This window comes from Cardiocondyla obscurior, linkage group LG23 (assembly GCF_019399895.1).
Source record: "Cardiocondyla obscurior isolate alpha-2009 linkage group LG23, Cobs3.1, whole genome shotgun sequence".
Lineage (NCBI taxonomy): Eukaryota > Metazoa > Arthropoda > Insecta > Hymenoptera > Formicidae > Cardiocondyla > Cardiocondyla obscurior.
In genome coordinates, this window is record NC_091886.1 from 1,730,254 (window position 1) to 1,754,047 (window position 23,794).

The 23,794-nt window shown below is 45.3% G+C and overlaps 1 protein-coding gene across 1 annotated transcript in view; it reads right to left on the reverse strand.

Moving 5' to 3' along the window:
- Window positions 1–102: 102 nt before the first annotated feature.
- The window catches only part of Bbg (big bang), a 37,526-nt gene continuing 13,834 nt past the window's right edge, over window positions 103–23,794 (reverse strand). The window contains exons 6-10 of the mRNA XM_070671367.1: window positions 7,188–7,847; window positions 5,853–6,805; window positions 3,175–5,659; window positions 2,923–3,078; window positions 103–2,454 (exon numbers count right to left, since the gene is read on the reverse strand). Coding sequence (XP_070527468.1) covers window positions 2,285–2,454; window positions 2,923–3,078; window positions 3,175–5,659; window positions 5,853–6,805; window positions 7,188–7,847 — 4,424 coding nt within the window. The 3' untranslated portion in view covers window positions 103–2,284. The remainder of the gene's footprint in view (window positions 2,455–2,922; window positions 3,079–3,174; window positions 5,660–5,852; window positions 6,806–7,187; window positions 7,848–23,794) is intronic.

The following is a 23,794-nucleotide window of genomic DNA, read 5'->3' on the forward strand; positions in this document are numbered from 1 at the left end:
GCTTGTTTTACGCTAACTCGTGTCATTCACACATATCACAGCACATAATTTTAATAAATGCGAAACCCGAAACGCTTTGTATTACATATTTAAATATATATTCCGATATATATATATATTTTTTATATTAGTTATGTATGACACTTTTCCCTTCATTCGGCGTATCGTGATTTCTGTTTGCAATTTATAATTGAATTAACGATCGATCAATTCGCGTTTTAATGCCAAGTTAAAAATTTACGGCCATGTGGACGCAGATAAAGCGGGTGGAACTTCGATTTAATATGTGACCATCTCCAAATTAAAATTAAATGTCGCGCTAAGTCGCGAAATGTAGATTTAATGTCGGATCAATCCGTCGATATATTCGTCTATTCATCGATAGACACTTCACGCCGTACCGACGCGACTGCGCACTAATCGTCGCAGTAAACGGTCAGTTGCCTGCTGTTCCTCGCGAAGGTTGCGGGCATACGCGCGCGGTTTCGTAAAGTGTTTCATATCAGAGTGCTACAAGTGCCATCCAGGGTCCTACCGTTATGCTTTCAATCGTTCCTTGCAGCGAGATTGGTAAGTCGTTTATTCTATTGTTCCTAACAAAGATATAATGGATGAAAAACGATATTGAAAAGTCAGGACGATTGTTCTCGGCCCTTTGAAGATGGCCATTTTTTTCCCCCTTCGTCCGCGAAATTTTCTTGCCCGAAATGATTGTCCCCTGCCGTCCCGGTATATCCTCATTAGAATTTACGAGATATCTAATTACGCTAGGCGCGAGGATCTTCCCGGTAACATCTCGGCGCACCGCTCGTCGGCGTTTTATTCACGCACAAAGAGTACGGGGAACGCTCGCGCGGTGAATCGTTTTAGACGCCGGTGCGTTGGTCTCATCGAGACGACCGGTGGCGATCTCGCGAAGGCTTTCGCGACGGAAGCAGTTAGAAAATCGCGGAAGACGCGATAATTAGCAGGCACAAGAGACGATCGTAGATTTCAGTCAATCGACGGTTTTTTTTGTGTCGCAGAAATAAATTCGAAATCATTGTTCATCGCGAGTCGTCGAGAGATGGCGCCAACATGGCCTTTGCAATTTCTTAATTAAGAAATTAAACGGTTTAATTACAGATTTATTTCCACTCATATTATACCGCCAAAGTGATTTAATCCGTTTCCACGAATAATTATTTTGTGTTATTACTTTGATTAAGATCCATTTAAAACAATTACAATTTAATCGAAGCCGCTTTAAAAATTAGAAAACAGACGATCTCTCGCTTTAGTTTCTCTCACGTCTCTCTACAACAGATCAATTCTATCGCTTCGTACGAAAATATTCTATCGGTCGTATCCTAACGTAACAGGAACCACTATAATAAGGCGACGAGTAGCTACGGTAAAAAAAAATCGATTAGAAATAGGCGATCTACATTCAGGCTCACAATTACAACTATCTACTCAGCTAGTTTGCTTGTCGCAAATTCTTAATTCGAACTATTACTGCACGGCCGGCACTGTGGAATTAACGTCGTACGAGCAACTCGTACCAACGATGCGTCGCCTTAATTAAACGTGATTAATCGACATGCTTACCTAGATTTCATTCCAGTAGTATAACAATCCGTTTGCGTATGGCATACAATCAAAACTCTCAAATGTACTTCGTTGTGAAGACTGCTTCTTGTCGAAATTCACATAATAAAAATTTCACTTCGTAACATTGCACTTAGATTCGAATTAGAAATTTGCAGCTGTTCAGTCTCTTTTTTACGGCGAAATTCATATATTAGAGAAGCATGTTCGCTGCATTGTTTTATTGCTACTTTTAATGCACAAGTTTAAGCTACGTTTGATCGGAAGACAAGATAAATTAACAAGTCCTAAGCTTGCTAATTTCAATATATTTTTTTTTCTTTAATTTAATCAACAATTGCTTGAATCGTCTATTGAAATGATTAATTTAGATATTTTAGATAAATATTTAATTATTTAACGACAATCGTCTGAGAACTCGCGGTTCATTCAAAAGCTATAAATAAATAATTTATTTTTACAATTGAGCCTTTTGATTTTGACTAAGCGACGAATATTTGAATTCACAAGCACGATATTAAAAAGTCCTTCGTGTACAATATTAATTCGTATCTAAAATCTCGAGCACGACAAATTGATAATACACCTCATTAAACCATTAACGTCTAACGTAACGAACATTGATCAAAAAAATTATCCAGTCGCTTGCTTGGCACATTTCTACGTTCAGTTTGCGATCGGGATTTCATACTCTTTACGAAGATTTGGTGGCAGGATGCCTGACTAGGAGATTCACTTCACCGTTGTGTAGCTTTTTCATTAAAGACCACGCTTCTATCCTCGACATTCGCGTTACGTCGTTGCCGTTTACTTCGAGCAGTTGGTCCCCGGCTTTCAAGGCACCCGTTTTCTCGGCAGCTCCTCCTGTCGTAAAAGATAACATTTTATATCTCTATTACCGCACTTTTATTACTTTAATGTATCGACTGTTATCATTATACGACGAACGCGAAAAATATATTTTACGACCGCAAGTGCATTATGTACACTGAGAAACAGATACGGCATTTGCCACGGCGACGACGACTAGCGCATGATACTATCGTAATGTGTGTCGATCCTTGGACGAATTTCAGTTTATATACCGCGAAGCGTCAGCCGCCTCCCCCACTCAAGGGGTAGTGATTAAGAAGCCGGGGTGGGGGAGTAGTAGTGGGGCTGTTCTCTCTCTCATTTCTCGGTGGTCCTCGGCGGCCGGCGCTTCGCGGTATATTAACTATGGGTTTCGTTTAACAATCAACGCATATCACGATAGTGTCATGCACTAATCGCCATCGCCGCGACAAATGCCATATCCGTCTCTCAGCGTACGAAGGTCGACATCAAATTTACCGGTGAATATCTTCTTGATGATCAGAGGTCTATCTCCGAGGGGACTGTCTCTGCCGCCCTCCAGGCTGAATCCCAACCCGGCCCCGTCCTTGTAAACCGCCACGGTCGACGGTGGTCCCCACGCTATGTCCTCCACGTTTCCATTCGTCTCTAACCCTGCGTGATTTAAGATTTTTTCGTTAACATATTCCGTTATCGTTAAAAGCAAACATGAGAGTTTTCACAAGAGAAATGTGTATATTTGTTTTGTACCTTCAACGATGGTTTCGACACTCGCCGTTCGCGACCTCAGCTTACAACCTTCCTCCAGCTTGACCCTCGACACTACCAGCACGATCTCTGATCTCGGTTGTTTCAATACCGCCATACTCTCGCGGTGTGTTAGACCTCGCGTGCTGCGGCCGTTTATGCTAAGGATCCTGTCGCCTCTCTGCACCCGGCCGTCTTTGTCCGCGATAGAGTGTGTCAGCACACGGTGAACCGTGATCTCCTTTACCTCGCAGTCCGCACCGCCGGCCAAGGTGATGCCAACGCTTCCGGTCGGATTCTCTTTGTGAAGTAGGACGACGATGACGTCGTGTGCCCCGCGTGCTTCCTCTAAGCTCGCCTCCTCGACGAGCTGAGCTAGTTCCTGTTGCGAAATCAGACTCGTGCTGCTGGCCAGTGAACTAATGCTGCCGAATTGCTCGCCGTAGCATCTGTCGGTGTCGATTTCCGTCCCGATGCTTTCGTCCACGCTGCTGTCTAAACTTGGAAAACGATTGTGCGTACCGCCGGTACTTTGTTGCAGTTGACTGTGCACGGGACTCGTGTCGTTTTTTTCCAAGGCTTTCTTCATATCCGTAACGCTGGCGCTGCGTCGATTCAGGCCGCGAGACGTCGGGATCTTTGACGCCGTTGCGACTTTTATTCTTTCGACGCTCTCGGACATCTCGTCACCGCTGTCGAGCTGACCTTTAACACGCCCCAAGGTTGGTATCTTTGAGACGAAGGGCTTGTCTTCCGACCAAGATTCGTTTGAAGTAGAGCCTCTTCTGCCGTATCGATTTTCTTTGGAAGTTTCCCAAGCAGATTTCACCGGAGGGCTAGTTATCGCGCCGTTTCTTTCGATTTTCACATCCGAATTCTGCGCGCGGAGTAATTTCAAATCTGACTTAGCGCCAAGTATATCCTCCAGGCTCATCTGGCTTTTCGACTTGCCGAAAGCACCTTCGTCTACATGTATGGCTGACCTGGAACGGCTCTTCGTTGTTAAAATCGTCAAAAGATCATTTTGATCTTCTATTTTTCGAGGAGTTAAATTCGCTTCGATTTGTGGCTTCGTATCGCTCGCTACGGTTCTAGGCTTCATAGATAAATCATCGTTGGATGCTGCGACGACAGATTCGTTAAATGTGATTCCACGATTATTCCTCGCTTCTAAATTTTGTGACGCATCAGATGGACTTTTGTTGTTCATTAAATATTTTGATTTTTCCTCCATCGTTCGCGCCAAAGTTTTCACCTCCGCTCGAACCCACATTTTAAGATCGTTCGACGGCTCTAGCATTTCAGATTTAGGCGGTCTGACAGCCGGCGGCGGAAAATTCATTTTAGGCGGCAGCTTAGGTTTCTCTCCTTTCTTCGAATATAATCTTTCATCATTCGCAAAGGGATCCGTGACTTCTATATAGGCAATTTTAATCTCCTTGCTCGCGGCGTCGTTCGCCAAGTTATTATTTATCTGATGTACAACGCCGTTCTCGACGACTCCTTTCACAGCGTCCTCGTCGTCTGAAAACTTTCGCTGGATCAGCGGTGATCCGTTCAGATCCCTGCCACTTCGGCATCGGGCACTCGCTAGGATATTCTTCCGATTTATCGCCTCTACGCTTTGCGGCTTCAATACTCTTCGGGATAACGACTCGGCGCTGGCCTGAGATCCGGACGTGAGCGTCGAGGATGTGCTGCAATTAGTGTCGGTGCTGTTCGATCGCCTCAGTTGCCTCTGAGGGATCTGCGAACTTCTCGACGCAAGCTCGTTCGGCTGCGGCGAACGTGGATCGGAGCCGCTGCTGCTAGAAGATGATCTTTCCGCTAGATATATTCGCTCGCCCAGAACACCTATCCTCGAGGCGAACTGATCTTTGTCGGGCGCAACGTCTTGATCTCTGATATCTCGCGCGACTGAAATTTTACTTAAACTCTCCGCGATCAAAGGTTGACGTTGACAATTCAATTCAGTGGAGACGTAGGATCTCTCCGACGAGATAGTGGACCTTTCTGAAGGCACCGGAGACATCGGCGGACTGAAACCGCGAGATATGCTACTCTGAGAGCTGCTCACAGCCGAGTCGTTATCGGAGTCGTCGTAATCTAAGCGAGCTTTTCTCTGCATCGTCCTCGGTCTGGTACGCGAACCGTCCGGCGAGCTAGTTGTCGAAGCAAATTCGAAGCTGTAGTCGCTTCTCGTTGGGCTGCAAATACTCTCCAAGCTCTTCGGCGGCTCCGAATACGTAGACGCAGTTGACGAAGAACTTTTGATAGGACTGCTGCCGTTTATCGCGGTGCTCGGCATCACAGAAGCACCGCAAACCGTGAGAGACTTTCTTTTAAAAGCCGGGGAATATTTAGAATATATCTGAGGCGCTGGCATCTTGAAGGACGTTGTCGCTTTCAAAGGCTGACTTGCCGTGCTAGAGTTGCTCGTTAAGGAACTTTGAGACTCCCATTTATCCTGAATGTTCGCCTTTGGTATCTAAAAAAATATAATATGTTAAAAAAAATTTCTTTTTTTAAATTCCCGCACGTATAAAATGGAAAGATGTTAGTGTAAAATTTATTATTTTAAATAACAGCTGACACATTTTATAAAATAAAAATAAAGAATATAGAGTATACGGACAGAATTCATATTAAAAAAATTTTTAATGCATATTTTTTTATTTTACCTGATGCAACAATATCGAATCTCGTGATTTTATTTCTGGCAGATCGACGATAGGCTGGTCAATCGGTACGGTATCTTTTTCTGGAATCACCAGGCCGCGTAATTTTGATATCGATTTCCGTCTTTGCTCGATCAGCTGATTCAAACTGTTTCTTCTCGTGTCTTCTCCGGGTCGTCTAAACGTGGACGCCAAGGAATTCGTTCTCGAAATTTGTGAGTTACTGACAGAGTCTGCTGTTAGAGAGCCTCGATTTGGCGTGAAGGGTGTCGGGCCCGAGAAACTAGTCGCTCGCGTTAACGAAGACGCGCTCGTCGTTTTGATTGAATTACCAGAATTATTACAAGAGTTTACAGTTTTGTTGAGACTTGAATACACGACGTTCTGCAAATTGTTGGTTTCGGTGGTGCTTGCGAAATAATTCTTCGGGGTTGTGTTCAAGAAATTCTTGTCGTACGACAGGCTGGACAGCGATGTAGTTTTTGGTGGAACGATCGGCAGCGACTTTGGAGCCCGCGTAGTTGAAGTCGACAGAGCGGGTTGAGGTGTTTGGGGCAAGCTAGGCGTTCTCTGGCTGTATTTCGTCACGGAGTCGTGACCGGTCACGATTTTAGCCGAATCTGTGAGGTCGAAGGAACTCTGCGTTCTGTCGGCAAAGAAAGACGGTCGATCCTTCTGTCCGTTGACTTTGTCGTCGCAGCAAACGTCCTCGGAGGACTTGTACTTGGAGAGACGTTTGCTGTTGCTCGTAGCTGTTACCGCTGTTATGGCATTAGGAAACACGGGCGCGTCGAGATTGCTCTGTGACGAAAACATGGCGATTTTATCCCGTACAGATCGCTCGGACTTGTCGTCTTGTCTCCAGAGCTCGCCGTTCAAAGAAAACTTTCTCTGCGGAGATTCTACCGTAAGAACGTTTCTTGCGTGCAAAACCGTTTGCTCGGTTTTCGGCGGACCTGTAAATTGCACAAGGTATTTTTAGGAAAAGAATAAAGTATATGAAACAGAAATAAACGTATAAATGCGAGCGATAATTAAGAGGTGATTTTAAAAGGGAGGAGAGAAAAAAAAAAAATTTCTATTATTACCTCGAAATGTAAACGCAATATTTTATTTAATCATATGTTTCAGATGTGTCAACGTTGCCTCTTGGTGAAAAGGAATGAAGAGGACGGAGAAGATTCGACAAAGAGGACGGAGAGTATTCGACAGAGAGGACGAAGAGGATTCGACAAAGAGGACGAAGAGGATTCGACAAAGAGGACGGAGAGGATTCGACAAAGATGACGGCGAGGACGGAGAAGAGAGCTAATGCAGAGGTTGGTAAGTAATAAGTACCTGTCAATGGTAGAGGTGGCGGGGTATCAATAGACGTGTCCTTTTCCACATGGCTCGGCGCTTCTTCCACCGTCGTCGCGCTCTCGTGATAATATCCGGCGATCTCAATTTTTTTCTCGCTCGTCGTTAAAGTGCTGTTAGCCGTCTGACAGGAGTACAGAGAATTCGCCGCGACGATAGAGGCGTTTTTCTTCGCGATATCTTCCGAAGTGCGATAAGATAATTTTTTCTCTTCGTTAGCGGCCTCGGTGGACTTCGCGTCCTGACGTCCTATATTGTCTGCGTTGGCTGACGCACCCTTGCCCATCTCGGACCGGACGCTCTCCATATTTGCCAATGCGGCTTTGTTTATATCCTGCCTCACGTCTTCACTGGCCGCGAACGTTATTTTGCTATCGGGTAGAATAATGCTCCTCGAACCGACAACGTTGCTGTCGTTCGTGAGCATTTTAAGATCCTCGTCGGCACGGAACGGCTCGCTCTCGTTGCACAATCCTCCTCCATTCGCGGTTATCGTCGTTGTCCTTGTCGCGGCGATATATCTGTACGGCGGCTGGTTGCTACTGTTGCTAAATTCTTGGTACGCTGCTGGAAATTCGTCCCCGTCAGGGGGAAGGCGCTGGCCGCCTCCGCAGTTCTCCATCTTACCATTTACCGTGTCTGAAACAACATTTCCGAATATATCCTCGAGATCGGTGAGCGAGTTTAAATTTTTTTTTGTTTTTTTGTTTATTGCAGAGTTTCTGTCTTTAAATCTGAAATTGCACGGTAACTAGAATATCTCGATGTTTTATTAAGACCATAAACTTTGGACGTTGAAAAATTCTCAAAGATAACAAATAGAACGTACGGTACGATTTTATTATATAAGTTCTTTTAACAGATAACCAAAATGCATGTAATTGCCGTTATCATTATATTTTAACGATAAAGTCTGCTGCATTTTCTGATAAGCTGGCAGATTCAAGGCAAGGTATATAATTTGTGTTGATGGAACTCGAGTAACGTTACCCTCGTTACTTGCAATTAGTAAGAGCTCGCATTAGTTCTCGTAAGAATTAATTAACGAAGATGTTTCATTCCATTTCGAAGCTCAGCTGTTTATGACCGCGAAAGTCAATTTATTAAGAAGTTTTGCGTGCATGCACTTTATAAAATTTATTTCAGCGTTCTTAGTTTTGTTTTAGTAATATATGTACTATTACGTTTAATATATGTGCTATTATGTTGTGCTTTGAGAATTCTTTCGGATGGGAAGTGCACCGATAAAAAATATTTGCACCGTTAGCGAACGAGCAAACCACTTGAATGAATCATCACGCATATATCAACATTATACATCGCAGTGAATGTATTAACGTTTGAAAAATGACATCATCTTCGATTTTTCACGCTCTTCGTCTGACGAATCGAGCAGCCGGACAATTTTGCGATCTTTCACATTTTACAATGAATCGGGCACGCGTCCTCGAGGAGTTCGCGTCGAGATTGCGTTTTTTATTTCGAATTTCTTATCGCACAATTCGTAGATTCGGTTCATATAAATCGCATGGAAATTGCACGACCTCAAGGATTTCCACATTCCAAAGCCCACTGATAAAATACTCGCGTATCAGTTATCTAGCCCGAGCAGGAATATTTAAATTAAACGAGTTACGGTGTAATGACTCTTCGTAATAGCCGTCGAAATGTCAAGCTTTATTTTAAACTTTCTTCACCTATGTGGAAGCGCTTGAAATACGTAGGCATAAAAACATTTTTTTTTTTTTAACGTCCAATTATTTATAAATTGCAAATCATCGGTGCACGCGCCGTTCGCGTTGCCGGACGCTTACGTATGCCGCCGTACCGCGAAACTCTGACTAACTTTAATTCACGGTTAATAAAGCGCGCCGCGCTAACTCCTGATTAACATTCCTGGTGCGGTACGACGTAACTAATCGTCGATCGTATGCAACAGATGCAGCTTTCGCGCTGTTTAATGGTTTTCGACGCACCATCCGGACGATCGCACCATATTTGTACCGGTATCTGGAGACACCACGCGTGTCATCGTGTGCGTAAATGCATTCGATTACGCGTGAATTTTTGCACGCGCACGAGCGAGTTTATTATGAAACGCGTTATCCATCTCGTATAGTTAGAAAGTTTATTTCTGATAACCGCGCTCTAAAAAAAAAAAAAAAATGATCCGTGCATTAACTTAGTCCGTTAAATAAAAAATAATCGCAAGTGTAGAAGCCACACTTTCGTCCGCAAATATTTAAACTCGTGAACCAATCAGTTGAGCAAATAATAAGGAAAAAAAAAAAAAAAAATTAAGATCTCATTTCGTCATTCCGCGAAGTAAGCGCATTGTAAATTCGCGGCAATGCAAAGTAGCATTATTTTAGATTACCGAGAGAAAGCAGAACTAAAAGATAAATTTATGAAGGCTTCGGGATAAACCTGCACTCCGCAGTTTACCGATATTGTTGAAAGTAACCGGTCAAAAAAAAAAAAAAAAAAAAAAAAAAAAAAAAAAAACAGACAAAATATGCCGAATAATGTACCTGATTAGACACGGTTGTGCAGCGTCCAGAATTTGCGAGGGTCGCTTCACTGTTTTACAGCCAATTTGCGGGCATTAAACTGGCAGGCAATTAATTTCAATCATCGAAGAGTACATAACTCGGCTCGCGGTTATGGCAAACTTTCACGTGGAAGAAATTCATCGTACGTTTTGCGCTAAGCCCGAGCCCGGTCGGCGCGCGAAACGATTCTCAGAAGAACGTTGATGTATCGCCGGGATGAAAGAGGAAACAACGGCACAAGTTCTCGTTCGTACTGACAAGAAGGCTGTCGTAAGACTGGGCGACATTGCTCGTCGAGGCCGGCTTCCGCGGTTAACGCCGACATATCAAGCCGCTTTCGTGCACGAGGGAAGGGATAGTCCCGCGTTTTCAGTGTGCCTTCGCGGCCACGCTTTTAACTTCTGCTGCTCGGAATTGCATTCTTTGCGGGCATTATACCGTAGGCGAAAAATCCGCGTGTATTCACGCGTCACTTCGTTCTTCGTTCCCGATCTTCGCGTTTAATTTCTTCTTTGATCCGCCTCTGGATGCCGTCCGGAACGCGCCGTCGCATCTGATTACGATATTTCGGATTCGCGCGCGTTCGAGATTTATTTCTAACTCATCGGGACAACGGCGGGATAGCTACGGGGGCACAAAAGTGTCATAAATTAGCTGCACGGAGAAGACACGACGGTCTCCCTCGGAATGCGTGGATCCCGTGCCTCGTGTACCAGTTCGCGGGATGGGACGCCGTCCGAACGGCCACGCGGGTCGATTAATCTTGCGGAATGTGTCAACGAAACGAAACCGTTCGTTCGCCAGATAAAACTATAGAAAGATACGCTGAGTCGGGTATACCGCTACGCGATTGAATCATCATTAAGATAAACCGACGACTTTGCCACGCCACTGAGTTACATCGCGTAATAATTTCGTGGGTGATTAAATGATTCGTCGATAGAAACGGGAGAGTATATCAATTTAAAGAATAAAGAGTAACGAGTAGATAGGCACGGGAGGGTCGGGGGGAGGCGGGGAGGGACGGGGTGAGAGCGAGCGCGAGCGAGCGCGAGCCTACGTGCCGCGCGCTAGGTATACACCCCCACCACTCCCACTCTCGCTCTGTCCTTCTCCAGCGGTCGCGCGAGCACACACGTCCTACACACTGCGCAGCGAGCACGTGTCGCCGTACCGAAAGTAATTCTCACTTCCGTTTAACGAAAACCCATCCGTGCACGATACCTACGATCAAACTTGATATCTCTTTCTGTTACAGATCGACGCAGTTGCACCCGCGTTGACCGTCGCCAACGAAAGCGTCGTCACCGCCGAGATTAAGGATCATACGAACCGCAGTCGGTTCGTCGGTCGTCCCGCGAGATCCGCTGAGTATCCGGGCGTAGTTTTTCGACACACGGACTCTTTTAAACGCGAGTACCGAACCATGGAACGCGCGAGAGTGATCGTCGAGTAATTGTCGCGATATTAAATCACGGGTCGGGGTGTTCGCGAGTGACCTGTTCGCGGAGGGATGACTCGACACTGCCACCTGAGAGGAGGAGCAGGCCCGGGGGGCATCCTGCATCGGCGGAGCAACTCTTAGGTAAATATCAATTTTTTTAATTAAATAAAAAAAAAACTTTTACTTTTTTTTTTGTTAAACTTAAGAACTAACTAGCATGTCTACATTAATTTTTTTTCTTTATGTTACAGCCAACGGCAGAAATCAACAACTCCGCCGAAACACAAGCAGATCGGTAAGTCATGTTCTGTATATTTTACGTACATTATATTCCGATGCTGCAAATATAACAACAGTGAGGGTGGGTTGTACCTTATATCATCGTGAACGCGGTTTCTGAAAGCGAGTATTATGTCTGTCGCAATAAACGGCGAGCAGCTTTCTTCGCGAGAATATTGTTTCGGAAAAGAAAGGGAAGCAGGCCAGGCGCGAAATCAATGCCGTCGCTAAAAGCCGCTTTGCTCGTCCTTGGTGCCGTGATTCGAATCATTCGTATTGCGTCAACGTACTGAAAGCGCAGAACCTTGTAACGCGATTATTAATTGTTATATTTATGCCACCTAATGATGGTCTCTCTCTTTTTGTCTTATAAATCGGTGTAGGGGACACGCGACAGACATTCACGTCGTTAAATATCCTAAATGATATATTGCCCGACGTGAGGCAATGTATTTAGCAATAAATCCGCTTGTTACGGCGAGTAAATAATTGATTTACAAGAATGAACCGAGGTGACGTTTTTTTCTCCCCGACTCGTTAGAGTTCATACGATCTAAAGAAACGTGAGTTAGACGATTTAAAAAATCACCACGGGCTGTAACTCACCGTTGCACGTTTCACCGAATTTTATCTGTCTTCCGCGTACACGTTTTGTCCCATCGTTAACGTAACTTACCGCTTTCGAAAAAAAAAGTCAGCCTCTTTCGTGGCTCAAGTTGGGCGAAGTAATTTAATACGTTCGAACAAAAGAGCGAGGATTTATCTCGAGCCGCAGAGATTCAGAAACAATTTTGTGTTCCCTTACACGTTACTTAAGTTTCGCCACGTAATACTTGTCAGATCGTTATCTCGCAGCGATTAGTCGTATTAATGAGAGTTTCGTGACTATTCCGCGTATTCGAATTTTTTTTACTATTTTATTTTTTCTGTGGGCGAATTGATTTAGCAGTCGCTTACGCGGGAATAATTGTTCATATCGTTCGACGTAATAATCATGCGGATATATTAGATAGCCCGTCCGAACTCGAATGAAGGGACGGTCGATACGGCCAATTCCTGGTTGCGAAATCCAATGTTTTCCTCGGTAAACTCGCGCTTCGATTCACGCGTTACGTCATCTTTGTACCTTTCTACCTTTTCCGTGATACGTCGAAGGCAATATCGCGCCGTCGCGAGTGCTCAAAAGGTGCTTAAATAAGACGCGGGCTCGCGTTACATCGCGCCGACACGGGCCTAATGTCCATTTATTACATTCAACGTCCGACACTATCGCGCAGAAGTGAAAAGTGTCATATCGCGGGGGATTTCATTTAACGTCCCGGAGCGCCGCAAATTAATTCTCACATTTCGTAAGAGGGGACAAGCCGAAAGCCGTTGCCCAACGCGATGCCTAAAACCTTTTTACCGAAAGCCGTGAGAGGTCGGTCGGGAATTTCGGGTACATTCCGTTCTCCGCTCGGTTCATCGCGGCGAGGATCGAAAACTTTTACTTCCTAATGCGATGATAAAAGCCGTTTACGGCCCGTGTCATATCTTCGCCGTTAGGTTCATCGGGCAGAAATAAAACTGTAGACCGCGGAAGTCCCGCGTCGCGGCGACGATTAATTTCACGATTATTTATTATATCTGCGATATCTATCCGCGATAAAATCGGCGATACCCGCGAACGAATCTCGGACTACCTCGCGTATAGCGAGCCCGGGTATATATGCGGACTATAAAATCCTCGACGCGGACGCAGCCGTCCGGCTGATGTTCGCGCGCGGTTTCACGAGAGGATTTGACACGGCATGAGCAGTCGGCAGTACATTTTTACCACTGCCCCGGCTAGACAGCGAATATTCCCCGTTCAGAAATAAGATTCCAGAATGCGGAAACATTGGCATTAAACGCGGCGGCCCGATGTACGTGCTTCGAGAGGCCGATGACGCTTACCATCGCCGACTTAGCTCGTGCCTTCGTGGGAGCGGGCTGTAAAACGAGTAGGAAGCGAATCACTCCGCGAGAATCCTATCCAATTAATTTTTTACGGAAAAAAGGAAAAAGACTGATAGCGACCGTTCGCTGCATCCACTCGCGGAACTTACCGCGGCCGAGACAAAACTATACGTATTCTGCGTGCGAGGGAAAAAGAGAAAGAGAGAGAGAGGTACTCGTTATTATCTCCACGGGTCTTTAGCGAGTATGCTAACAAACGTGTTTAAATTTACATCGGAGAAAAAGAAAGGAAAGAAGAAAAAAAAAAAACTGGATGATTAAGATGGCTCGATATCCGGTCGTGTATAATAGGTCTTTTACCCATAAAAGTAGCAGTTAGCATTTAAATATCGGAACGATTCGGTTAGTCGATTAGGCTGTAAATTACAAATTTCAAGCACTTTTTTCTATTTCGATAAGAAAAATAAAAAAAAAAATAAAAAAAACCGTGACTCCGGCCGGGCACGCTCGTGTTCCAAGGCAGCGTGAGGTGTTCGTTACCTAGCGTTACTGGTTTTCGAGCGAGAATCGTGACATGTCAGGAGGATCTCAATGTGAAGTTCGCAACACGATCGAGGGCAAATTCTTGCGGACTTTCACCGCGGCCGAAGGACGAGAGATCGGCGTAAACTGCAAAGTTATTCACGTGGCTTAACGCTATTGTTATCGATCCGGCCGATCCCGGTACACTGACCGTTCCCGCCGCGTGTTTGACCGATGTTTTCATTCCGTCTCGCGGTGAAGTGACTTTGACGCGACGCCGTAACCCGAAATTATCATTGCCCGGCGAGCACGATCTACGGCACGCCGCGATAAACACAGCCGAAGCTGTCGAAGCCGTCGAGTCACGCCTTAATGTCTCCGTGATAAGATCGTCCGGAAAAGTAATACGTTGCTCCCAAAGTTTTTTGCGATCCTTACATTGTTCACCGATCGCGCGCGAAAAAAGAAGCCACGCGTTTTTATTCGTCCGAGCCTTGACTTTATAAATCCTTAACACTTTATGGCGCTTTAACAAATTCTATTTCTCTACCTTTGTTCGGGTTCTCGCTTCTCTCCCCCTCTTCCCTCCCCCTCCCCCCGTGTATTCTACGATTCTGCTCACACGGTTCGCTTCGTCATCTCGCGCTGCAACGAGTGTACTTTTATTTATCGTACACGGGCGTCTAACCATTATCGTATCAACCTTTAAGAATGCCTGCGCGCGAAAGTATAAGCCTGTTCACCGGCCGCGGCTACGATCTCGCGAGAGATCACTGTCATTCTGTCGAAATAACGATCACAATCAGCCGCTCGGGGGCGACAAGCTGAAAAGAAATCAGATTGGAATGCAATTATTTCGTACCTTCGGATCGTTAACGCGTAAAATATATATTCCGATTAAATGCGCCTGCAATTATGCGGCGGAATTGGTCTAAAGATGATATTTCAATTAAGGAAAGTTAACGGCGGGCTGTATAAAGAACGTCCCGCGAAACGAGAGATGTGCATAAAGAGGTCACTGATAATGAATCGAGGTAATAGTTTGCTGTTCGTGGACACAGCTGCACCATTGACTCCGGTTGACCCGCGTTTATTAAACACCAGATACATCGAACTGTCATGTGTATCAAAGTGCAATTTTTTTTTATTTTTTTTTTAATTTTTTAAACGCAACATTTTATACCCGAAAGCTTCGACGAGGTAGACTTTTTATCGTTGAAATAATTTTTGTTTAATTAACTTCGTTTTAATGTAGAAAGTTTTTTAGTTGTTAAAGTCTTTAATTTACGAAAAGTAACCGATAAAATTGTATAATTAGGAAATAAAGAAAATCTGATTTCTTTTTCTTTCTTTCTTTATTTTTTTTTTTTGCATTGTGTCGATGCACTGCATTCTTCGCCGGTGAACACTATCGCGGCGGCAAGCGGATTAGTCGCGCGATCTTAGTCGTTTTACGACTTCTTGTATTGCGGTCGATTTTTCTTCTGCTCACGCGAGCTTAAACGCATCGTGAGGTTAATTCGAATCGTCTTCGTTGACATCCTAATGTGGATTTACTTTAAAGAACGCCGCGCACAGCTATTACGCGCTGCTAACCGTTACCAAGTGAAAAATTTGCGTTAAAAAAGGAAAAAAAAAACCCAAGTACATTATAAAAGTTAAAAGTACCGCGAATTAAAACTCGCGATAAGCCACGGCCTCGTGCCTGTTAGAAAAAATCTAAAAATAGCTCGCAGTTTTTAGATTGCGTTTTATGTTTTGTAATATCCCTCGCGACGATGCATATTTTTTTCTCTCCCATCCCTCCCCCTTCCCTTCCCGAGTTATCGAATTCAGCAACGTACGAGGAACTGTAGAAGGAAGAAGAGAAAGGACCCGTGCAAAGTTCAGCGAGCCCAAGAAAGGCAGATGCACGGAAACCGAGAGGGCGAAAACGAAAGAGAGGCAGAAGGAAGGAAGCAGAAGGCGCGAGAGAGACGAGAAGTTGCAAGGAACCGAAAGAGAGAAAAGGGAGCAACGAAAAATAAGAAGAGTGGTTCCCCTCTTCGGTCGGAGGAGGTTGGGAGCGGGTGGCCTTGAGCAGGTCATCACCTCCGGCTGCGGTGGTGATGCTGCCTGCGCTGGACCATCTTAACTTCTTCTTCTTCTTCTTAACTCCTTGAACCGTCCTTCTCTTCTCCGCCATCTCCCATCTTCTCTCACTCGCTAACCTTTCCCTCCTTTCTTCTCCCCACGCTCGTCTTTTCGCTCCATCCTCGTTCCTTCTCTCTCCGTTACGTCTTATCCGGCTCGGCGGAGTTACTTTGTCACTCCTCTTTCTCTCTGCCCTCTCTTTCCTTTCCTCTTTCTCTTCTTGCCCTTCTGGTCCCTCTCTTTCTCACGATAGGCGCTCTTTACACTTTCCTAAAGGCCTTCGCTCGGCCGCAGAAACAATCCATTCGCGCTAACTCCGCTCCGACCGAACTGACGTGGTGAATGCACCGGCATCCCTCGCGGTACCGAGAAGTCAAGGGCCCAAGTCGTACCGAGAAAAGTCCTCAGCTTCTTTTTTTCTTTTTTCTTTTTTTTTTTTCCGACTCGGAGAAATGCGCGAGGTACCACATACAATTCGATCCAATCTAAACATCCATCTTTACAGAAGATTCGTCGGGCGATGACACGGCGGGAAATGATTTCTTTGTCCGAGCGCCGTTTCAAAGTACATACATCGTCCTCCTATCTATTTATAATCTAATCTCCTTCGGTGGGAAAAAAAGAAAGAAAAAAAAAAAAAAAAATAAAGAAATGAACATCAATCGTAATGGTCGCTGCTTTCGTTATCGCACGCGCCACGAGGCACGCCGCAAAAACCGTAAATTATCGGGCGTGCTGCCGAGTCAATTCCGTGTCGTTTCCGCGGCGAGGAAGGATCACGCAAATTGCGTTTGACAAACTGGATCGCCGGTGGTTACCGCCTTCTTCGCGAGCGTAATGATCGGCGCGTGGCTACGTGGCGCACGTAAGGAACCGGACGTTACACGGGCATCGGCGCGGCCGTACGCGAGGATCGCGGGAGGAAGCGCTTCCAGACCGATCGAATAAAGCTGTAACGCCCCGAGGGTGGATTTTATAAAACGGTTTCAGCGCGCGGTTTCGTGCACGCCCGCGTCTAGCCTGATCGGGAGGCACGTGTTATTTTCCTCATAGGCGCAACATTCCGACACTCGCTTCTCACGCTTCTCGTCGAAAGGGCAGTCGGCGCGCCGCCGCGCACCGGGCGCTGAGAAATTGCCGGGCGTAACGAGGATTTCGCGTCGTTTCCAAAGGAAAGGATCACGCAAATTGGATTTGACACAGCGGATCGGCGGTAGAGCCGTTTCCTTCCAGGATGTAATGATCGGCGCGTGGCCGCGCAAACCACGCGTACAGCGTCCGCGAACTCGGACGCGAAGGACTCGCGGGCACGTGCGTTGACGAACGTTTCATTTATAGATTATACATTTTTTTTTTCTTTTTTTTCCGTATTTGTCACGACGAATTCCAAGCGAATTACGCACGACGTATTGACTCTGCCGAACCGAAATTAATATTCTCTAAAACGTATAGGCTTTCGTTTGCTTCGTTTTTTTTTTTTTTTTTTACCGCGACATAGAAACGATAAATCTTTCCGCAATTACAGTTATTGCCACCGGGCAGGGAATTTCAATTCCATTAAGTAAGCGAAAAGATGTGTCAATATCCGTGTAGTAAATCGCATGTGAAAGAAGGTACGACGATACCCGGCGTTTACAACGGCGTTTCGGTGTTGCCGCGCGAAACAGCGAACACGAAGGACCGGATCGTCGAAGTCGGTGTACGGACTTAAGTGAATGAGGAAGATAAACATAATAATTACGGCAAATTGAGGCCTGCCACTGAAAACGGCATTGTGGCCAGAGAGGAGGCGAGAGAAAGAAGCGGGGTCCGTGCGCGAGCCATCGCCGAGGAGTGTATCGGTGGAATAAACGCGTTTAACGTACCCGGTATGCTGCCAGCGGTAGCGTAGGTGAGCAGAAAGTTATCAGAGAGGCGCATTTAGACTGCAACTACCCGCGGTTAAGCCTACGAGCTCCGGGAACATTGTTAATTAATTAACGCCGACGGTCCGCTTCTCGGAATATTATTTTCAGCGAAAACCCCAATCCCTTTTTCCTCCCCCGCGAATTCATTAATTAATCGTACGAGAATTGCCCTTTTCGCGCCGAATGTATCCCTCGGTTCTATTCTAAAATATGACACGGAGACAGAAATAACTGTACGAAATCTATAATCTTATGCTCGGCCGGAAGTGCGGTATTCGCCGCGCGGAGAGGTGCTCTCGGTCGATACCATAAATTGCTCTAATCTCGCGAACGCTAATAGGCGTATCCATTCCTGCGCCCGTGACGCGTCGGTGAGGTGGGAAGACACGTTACACATGGCGAAAGAACGTGTGCTTTATTAAGTCTTATCAGCGCTTTTAACTTCCTCGCGAACGGAAGTGCATCATCAAACTTTATGCCGAGACTTCTTCATAGGTCTGGATAATCTCCTATTGGGAAATCTTAACGCTCAGCTGATTAATCGGTCGAGCAAACGTATCTATTTTTTTTTTTTTTATTATCGTCCGTACGAAACGGCTAATGTTTTCTATTTAAAGAACTGTAAATAGATTTAACTTTCTTGGGTATCCTTTTAAAATTCTTTATCGCATTTATTTACATACTATTACACGTACCCGGAGATTTTTTCACGTCGTACATTTTATTTTTGAGAAATTCTTTGAAGTGCTCGGTTAATTTTAGAACGCGACGTAATTCACGTCTCTATTCCGTTTCGCTCCAAAGGTCGTGGCGAATGTAAAGCGATCGAAAGGTGCATCGATTTCGATTAAGTAACGACCTCGACCTAGTGAATTACGTGTTGCATTCGGGAATTCAGCCCCGCGGCTGCGATCGGGCTCGTTGCACAAGTCGCGCCCGCACGGAGCAACGTAGCTCGCTCTCGGTGATCGTGTCCAGGCCGGTTTTTCGACGGCGCAATGCCACGGGGGCCGCTCGCCCTTTTTAGACCCTTAAAACGATCTCAAATAAAAATAACCGACGTGAAAGTGCCGAGGTAGAAGCGACCTTGCATCGTCCGATTTCATTGTCCGGAATAATCTCACTTCTGGGGGACGCGACGCGAGAGAGAAACGACGCGGTGCCGACGTGCAGCATTTTTCAAATCGCTCGGTCCGGTCCTTATCTTTTTATTTCGCTGCGCGGCATGTGTTTATTTTAGCTAAGTACAGAAACCGCAAACGACGTATCTAAGAAGAGCCGACCCGTTCTCTTCAACGCGGCGATCTTCCGCCGTCGCGAATACCTACACGTGTATCCACGATGCACGCGATGTATAAGGCGCGCTGTTAGTGTAATAATAAACTCTCTTGAACGCTGCGGCACGGCTAACAGAATGTATCTTGCGAGTCACAGTGACTGACTACTTGGCGCCTGCACCGATAAACCAACCCCAGGCCTTCGTGCCCGTGCACGATTGTCGGCCGTGTGCACGTTTTAATACGTACGCTCGCGTACGCTGACACTAGAGACGCGGACGATGAATGAGCTAATTGTGCTTTCTGATGAGCGAGACTCCGTCGTCTCTTTTATCTCTTTTTCCCTCCCCGTGAATGACGTGTGCGCGCACTTGCCGGCTGTCGTTCGAAAAGTCCTAACGCAATGTCGTAAGAATCGCGCTCGCTTTAAGTAAACGATAATTGACGTTCGTGGAAAGTAAAATCGCGATATATAAAATTAGTCTCTTAACGGATTCAGATTTTTCTCTTCGGGTGTACGAATATAATTTAGATAAAAAAAAGGAGAAAGAAAAAAAGAACAGGTTTTTTGTAATAAGAAGGAATAAAACCCGAGGAATCGTCCCTATTTTCGAAGTGATTTTAAGCGGCGGCACGTTTTGCGGTTCTATTTGAGCACAATTAAGCCTAAACGTGATCGCTGAAAGAGAAAAAAAATATAGTGGACGAATCGACAAATATTCTCGGGCAGGTGTAGTCCATCCGCGACGCCCGCAGCTGCCTCTTATGGAGCCCTTAGCGTGCTTTACCCTTGAGGTTCAGAAAATATCACGGCGTATGCGTAACAGCTGCTGCATTTTTCTGTGGGTGGCGACCAGTGAAAGTGAAGTCTCTCGAGGTCGTAGCCGGATATAAATTTCTATTTCGTCTCAAAGCTGGATGCGGCCGTGTGAAAATATTCTAACGCGATATTTGTCGGGCTTTAATGAGAGCTGGCCGTTTATTTCTGTCAATCACAGCGGCGGCTGAGCGTTTAAACGATTTCAAAGACGTATATATTAGGAGAGAGAAATCTCCATCGCTTCTTCGGGATTCTTTTTCGATTCGTTGAACCGAGAAATCCGCCCGGGGGAGGTAATCTTTTTTTAACTACAGGAAACTGCGACGCCGGGATATCTAAATTTGTTACTGCAATCAATGACGTTGCAATCAACGCGGAGTTATACACATTGACTTAATTACAGAGTCGCCTTACAAAAATATTTCTAAAAAAAATTTAATCGAGATTATATACAATTAAAATTTTTCTTTTCTTTTTTTGTAAATTTAATTTATGTATCGTACTTGCGTTCAACGTGCGTTCAACTATTACAGAGAAGATTCCCTGTTGGTTTACGATAATTTTTTTTACTTCCACTTTTAAACGGCTAATTACATTGTTACGCGCGATTGAAACAAGAATTGATTGCAGCTCGATCGCGAAATAACGTCGGGCACTGCCGTCTTTGCACCTGATTACGGCAGATAGCAATTTAAAATTCGATTTTGAAATCTGCATAGAAACGACGTGCTTAGCCCACTTGAGACAGTCTAATTTAGCCGCTGACATTAACAGAGATCGTGCCGCGTTTTTAGCAATTCACGAAGAACCAATTGTTACCTCATTGCGCTACGGTCTAATGAACGTTCGAAGCCGAGGTGCTTCGCAGATCAACCTGGCTCTATTAGCGCCGTAAAATCGGCCTTCCTTCGGCGTTAGACCGATTTTCTTGCGCGCACCGCGACAGGAGATACGCTCGGCGAAACTTTTCCACGTCTCTCGTGCAACTAATCGAGTATTGTTCGCAAGACAGAGGGGGGGAGGAAAAAAGCAATTAATTGTTTATACTGGCAATTAATGAACGATTTAATTCAATGGACGTATTTTCGTACGTATCTTACCGTTTTGAGAAACAAAAATATCTCTTTTCTTCTTCTCGCTGCGTGATCAAATTTCTTCGATTTTCTGCGCCCGTGGTCCCTCAAGTCTCGCAAATTATACGTTTCGCACTTCACTACGGAAGCACATGTTCGCGCTTGAAAACAAAACACTGCGAAACGATTATTCGTAGGCGAGCAAAACAAAACAAAAACAAACAGAAAAGCGTATCCACGCTTCACCGAGCATTCGTGCACGAAGGATATATTTTCGATTAATATAAATGAGAAGTCGAACAGTGCGAAAGCTTTTTCTCGTTACGCTTTTCAAATTCCAAGCCCGTTTACGCTCCAATTCGTGCTAAAACGTAATAAAATAATTTTTGCAACTCCGACGATCGGCGATCTAACGTCTGCTCGAATATTTTTGAAAGCCTGCGGGCTTCTCCGTCGGCGAAATAGCGCGAAAGAATCGTAATGCCGAGGTACGCCGAATCACGGAAAAACGTGCACTTAAACGGTTTCGGGAAGCTCGCGATAATAAAAACCCGATTCGAGTGAGTTATGGCAAATCGTATCTAACACGCCAGGCAGAGCACACACACGCGAAAGCTCTCGGGAACGTTCTGACTTGAGAGTCGACAAGAGACTGGCGATTCCGGCGAACGCCTTCTGCCTCCACTCTAAACGTTGCGTCCATCCCTTTCCACCGAGCCGGACGACGCTTCTCCTTACCGGTCTCGGAGAGAAGTGCCTTTACTCCCGATAGGTTACCTTCGAGATAACTCGATAGCACATCATAAACGCGCGTACGCGCGTAAATTGATCCGATAAATTCACCCGAGATTGCGAAAAGCCTGATATTTCGTCGTTAATTAATCTAGCGGGCGATGCCAGCAGCGATGACCACGTGACGCACAATTTTAAACGCTATCGTCTTGAACAATTTTTTTTTTTGGTTTTATTTTATTTTATTTTTTTATTTTTAAGTCACGTTTCTTTTGCGTTAGTTTGTTACACGATTCGTCGTCTGCGTAACGATCCGATAAATTCCCCGAGATTGCGAAAAGCCTGATATTTCGTCGTTAATTAATCTAGCGGGCGATGCCAGCAGCGATGACCACGTGACGCACAATTTTAAACGCTATCGTCTTGAACAATTTTTTATTTTATTTTATTTTATTTTTTTTTATTTTTAAGTCGCGTTTCTTTTGCGCTAGTTCGCTACACGATTCGTCGTCTACGTAGCGATGTGTGGAAAGTATTCACGATCCTGAGAATCACTCGGACCTTTCTCGCCGTTCATTCAGAATTCTATATTTATCTCATTTAGAATGCGGCGAGCGGAATGATCCTGGAGCGTAAACATCGTCGCGAGAAATATTATCGTTGTAGTAATATACGTATATAAGTTCGATTCTGTTTGGAGCAACGTCATCGGGAATGTAGAATTTAATAGTTTAATTTCTGGATACGTTGCATCTGTATCGCGTGACGACATAGCGACGATCCGTTCGCGGAATTACTGACGCGGATGCGATACGTATCGGTGCGATTTAGAAATACGTTTGCCGCGTACGATTTCTGCCGAACAAAAGATCTTTTCACCGTTGTGGTACATTTCGAAACCGAAGATCAAACGTTGATAAATCGTTTTGCGATCCGCGGGGAGTCCGCGTGCGCACAATACGAGTCAAATTGCTGAAAGACAGACGGACTACGTCTCTGGGTTGAGATTTCGTTGTCCCGAGTCTCGGCACTTCCGCGTTACTTTTCCGGTATAAAAAAAAAAGAAAAAAGAAAAAAGAGTTATTTCGTTCTTTAACTTTGTTACACAGACCGCGAAGCGTACGAAAAAAAAAAAGAAAGTAACAGTCATTTTTTTAACGTGACATCCTCGTACAAAACGTGTAGGCGGTTTCAGCATAAATCATAAAGGACCTGCTCGTTTGAGTGACTGTCGACGATTTCGCCGCAAGGCACGGGGCATCGAGTGGCCGAAAGGAAGTCAGCTGGCCTTTGTAAGCTCGAATTTCCTTGAGACAAGCCCGTTGAAGGGCGTGCATTTCAGTGTGTCGTAAAACACGAAAGAGCTCGCTGAATCGCAGCTCGGTTATTATTATTTATATATATTTTTTTTTCGTTCGTCGTACGAGTGCATCCCCGTGCGATATGAACGAAAGCACGATCCGACGCAGAAGCGTGACGCGTTATCAGATTTGAAAGGCCGTAAACTACTCCCGGGAACTTGACGAAAGTTAACGTATCGAGTACCGTTCTACTCGCGTAGGTATCGAAGATTCGTCGAGCGTCGTCGCGTTACGCAATAACGTATCGGATGATATATTTTAATTCGTTGGACGTGGCGCAACGTGTTGCGACGTAAAATATCAGCTGGCGGCTCATTAAGATTTCTGCGAAGCGAGAAACGGAAGTCTTGCTCCGTTTGCGAAATCGAAATTTCCATAAAACGAGTGCGGGCCTCGTAGACGATGTCGAAAGGGCTTTCCCATTCAGCAGACGTTCAATGTTGGACACCGCATTTTCCCCATTGTTTTTAAACACGCGACACGAACGTTACCGCCACTCGGGAATTATTCGCATGCCGCGCGAGACCGACGTCCCGAACAAAGACGGA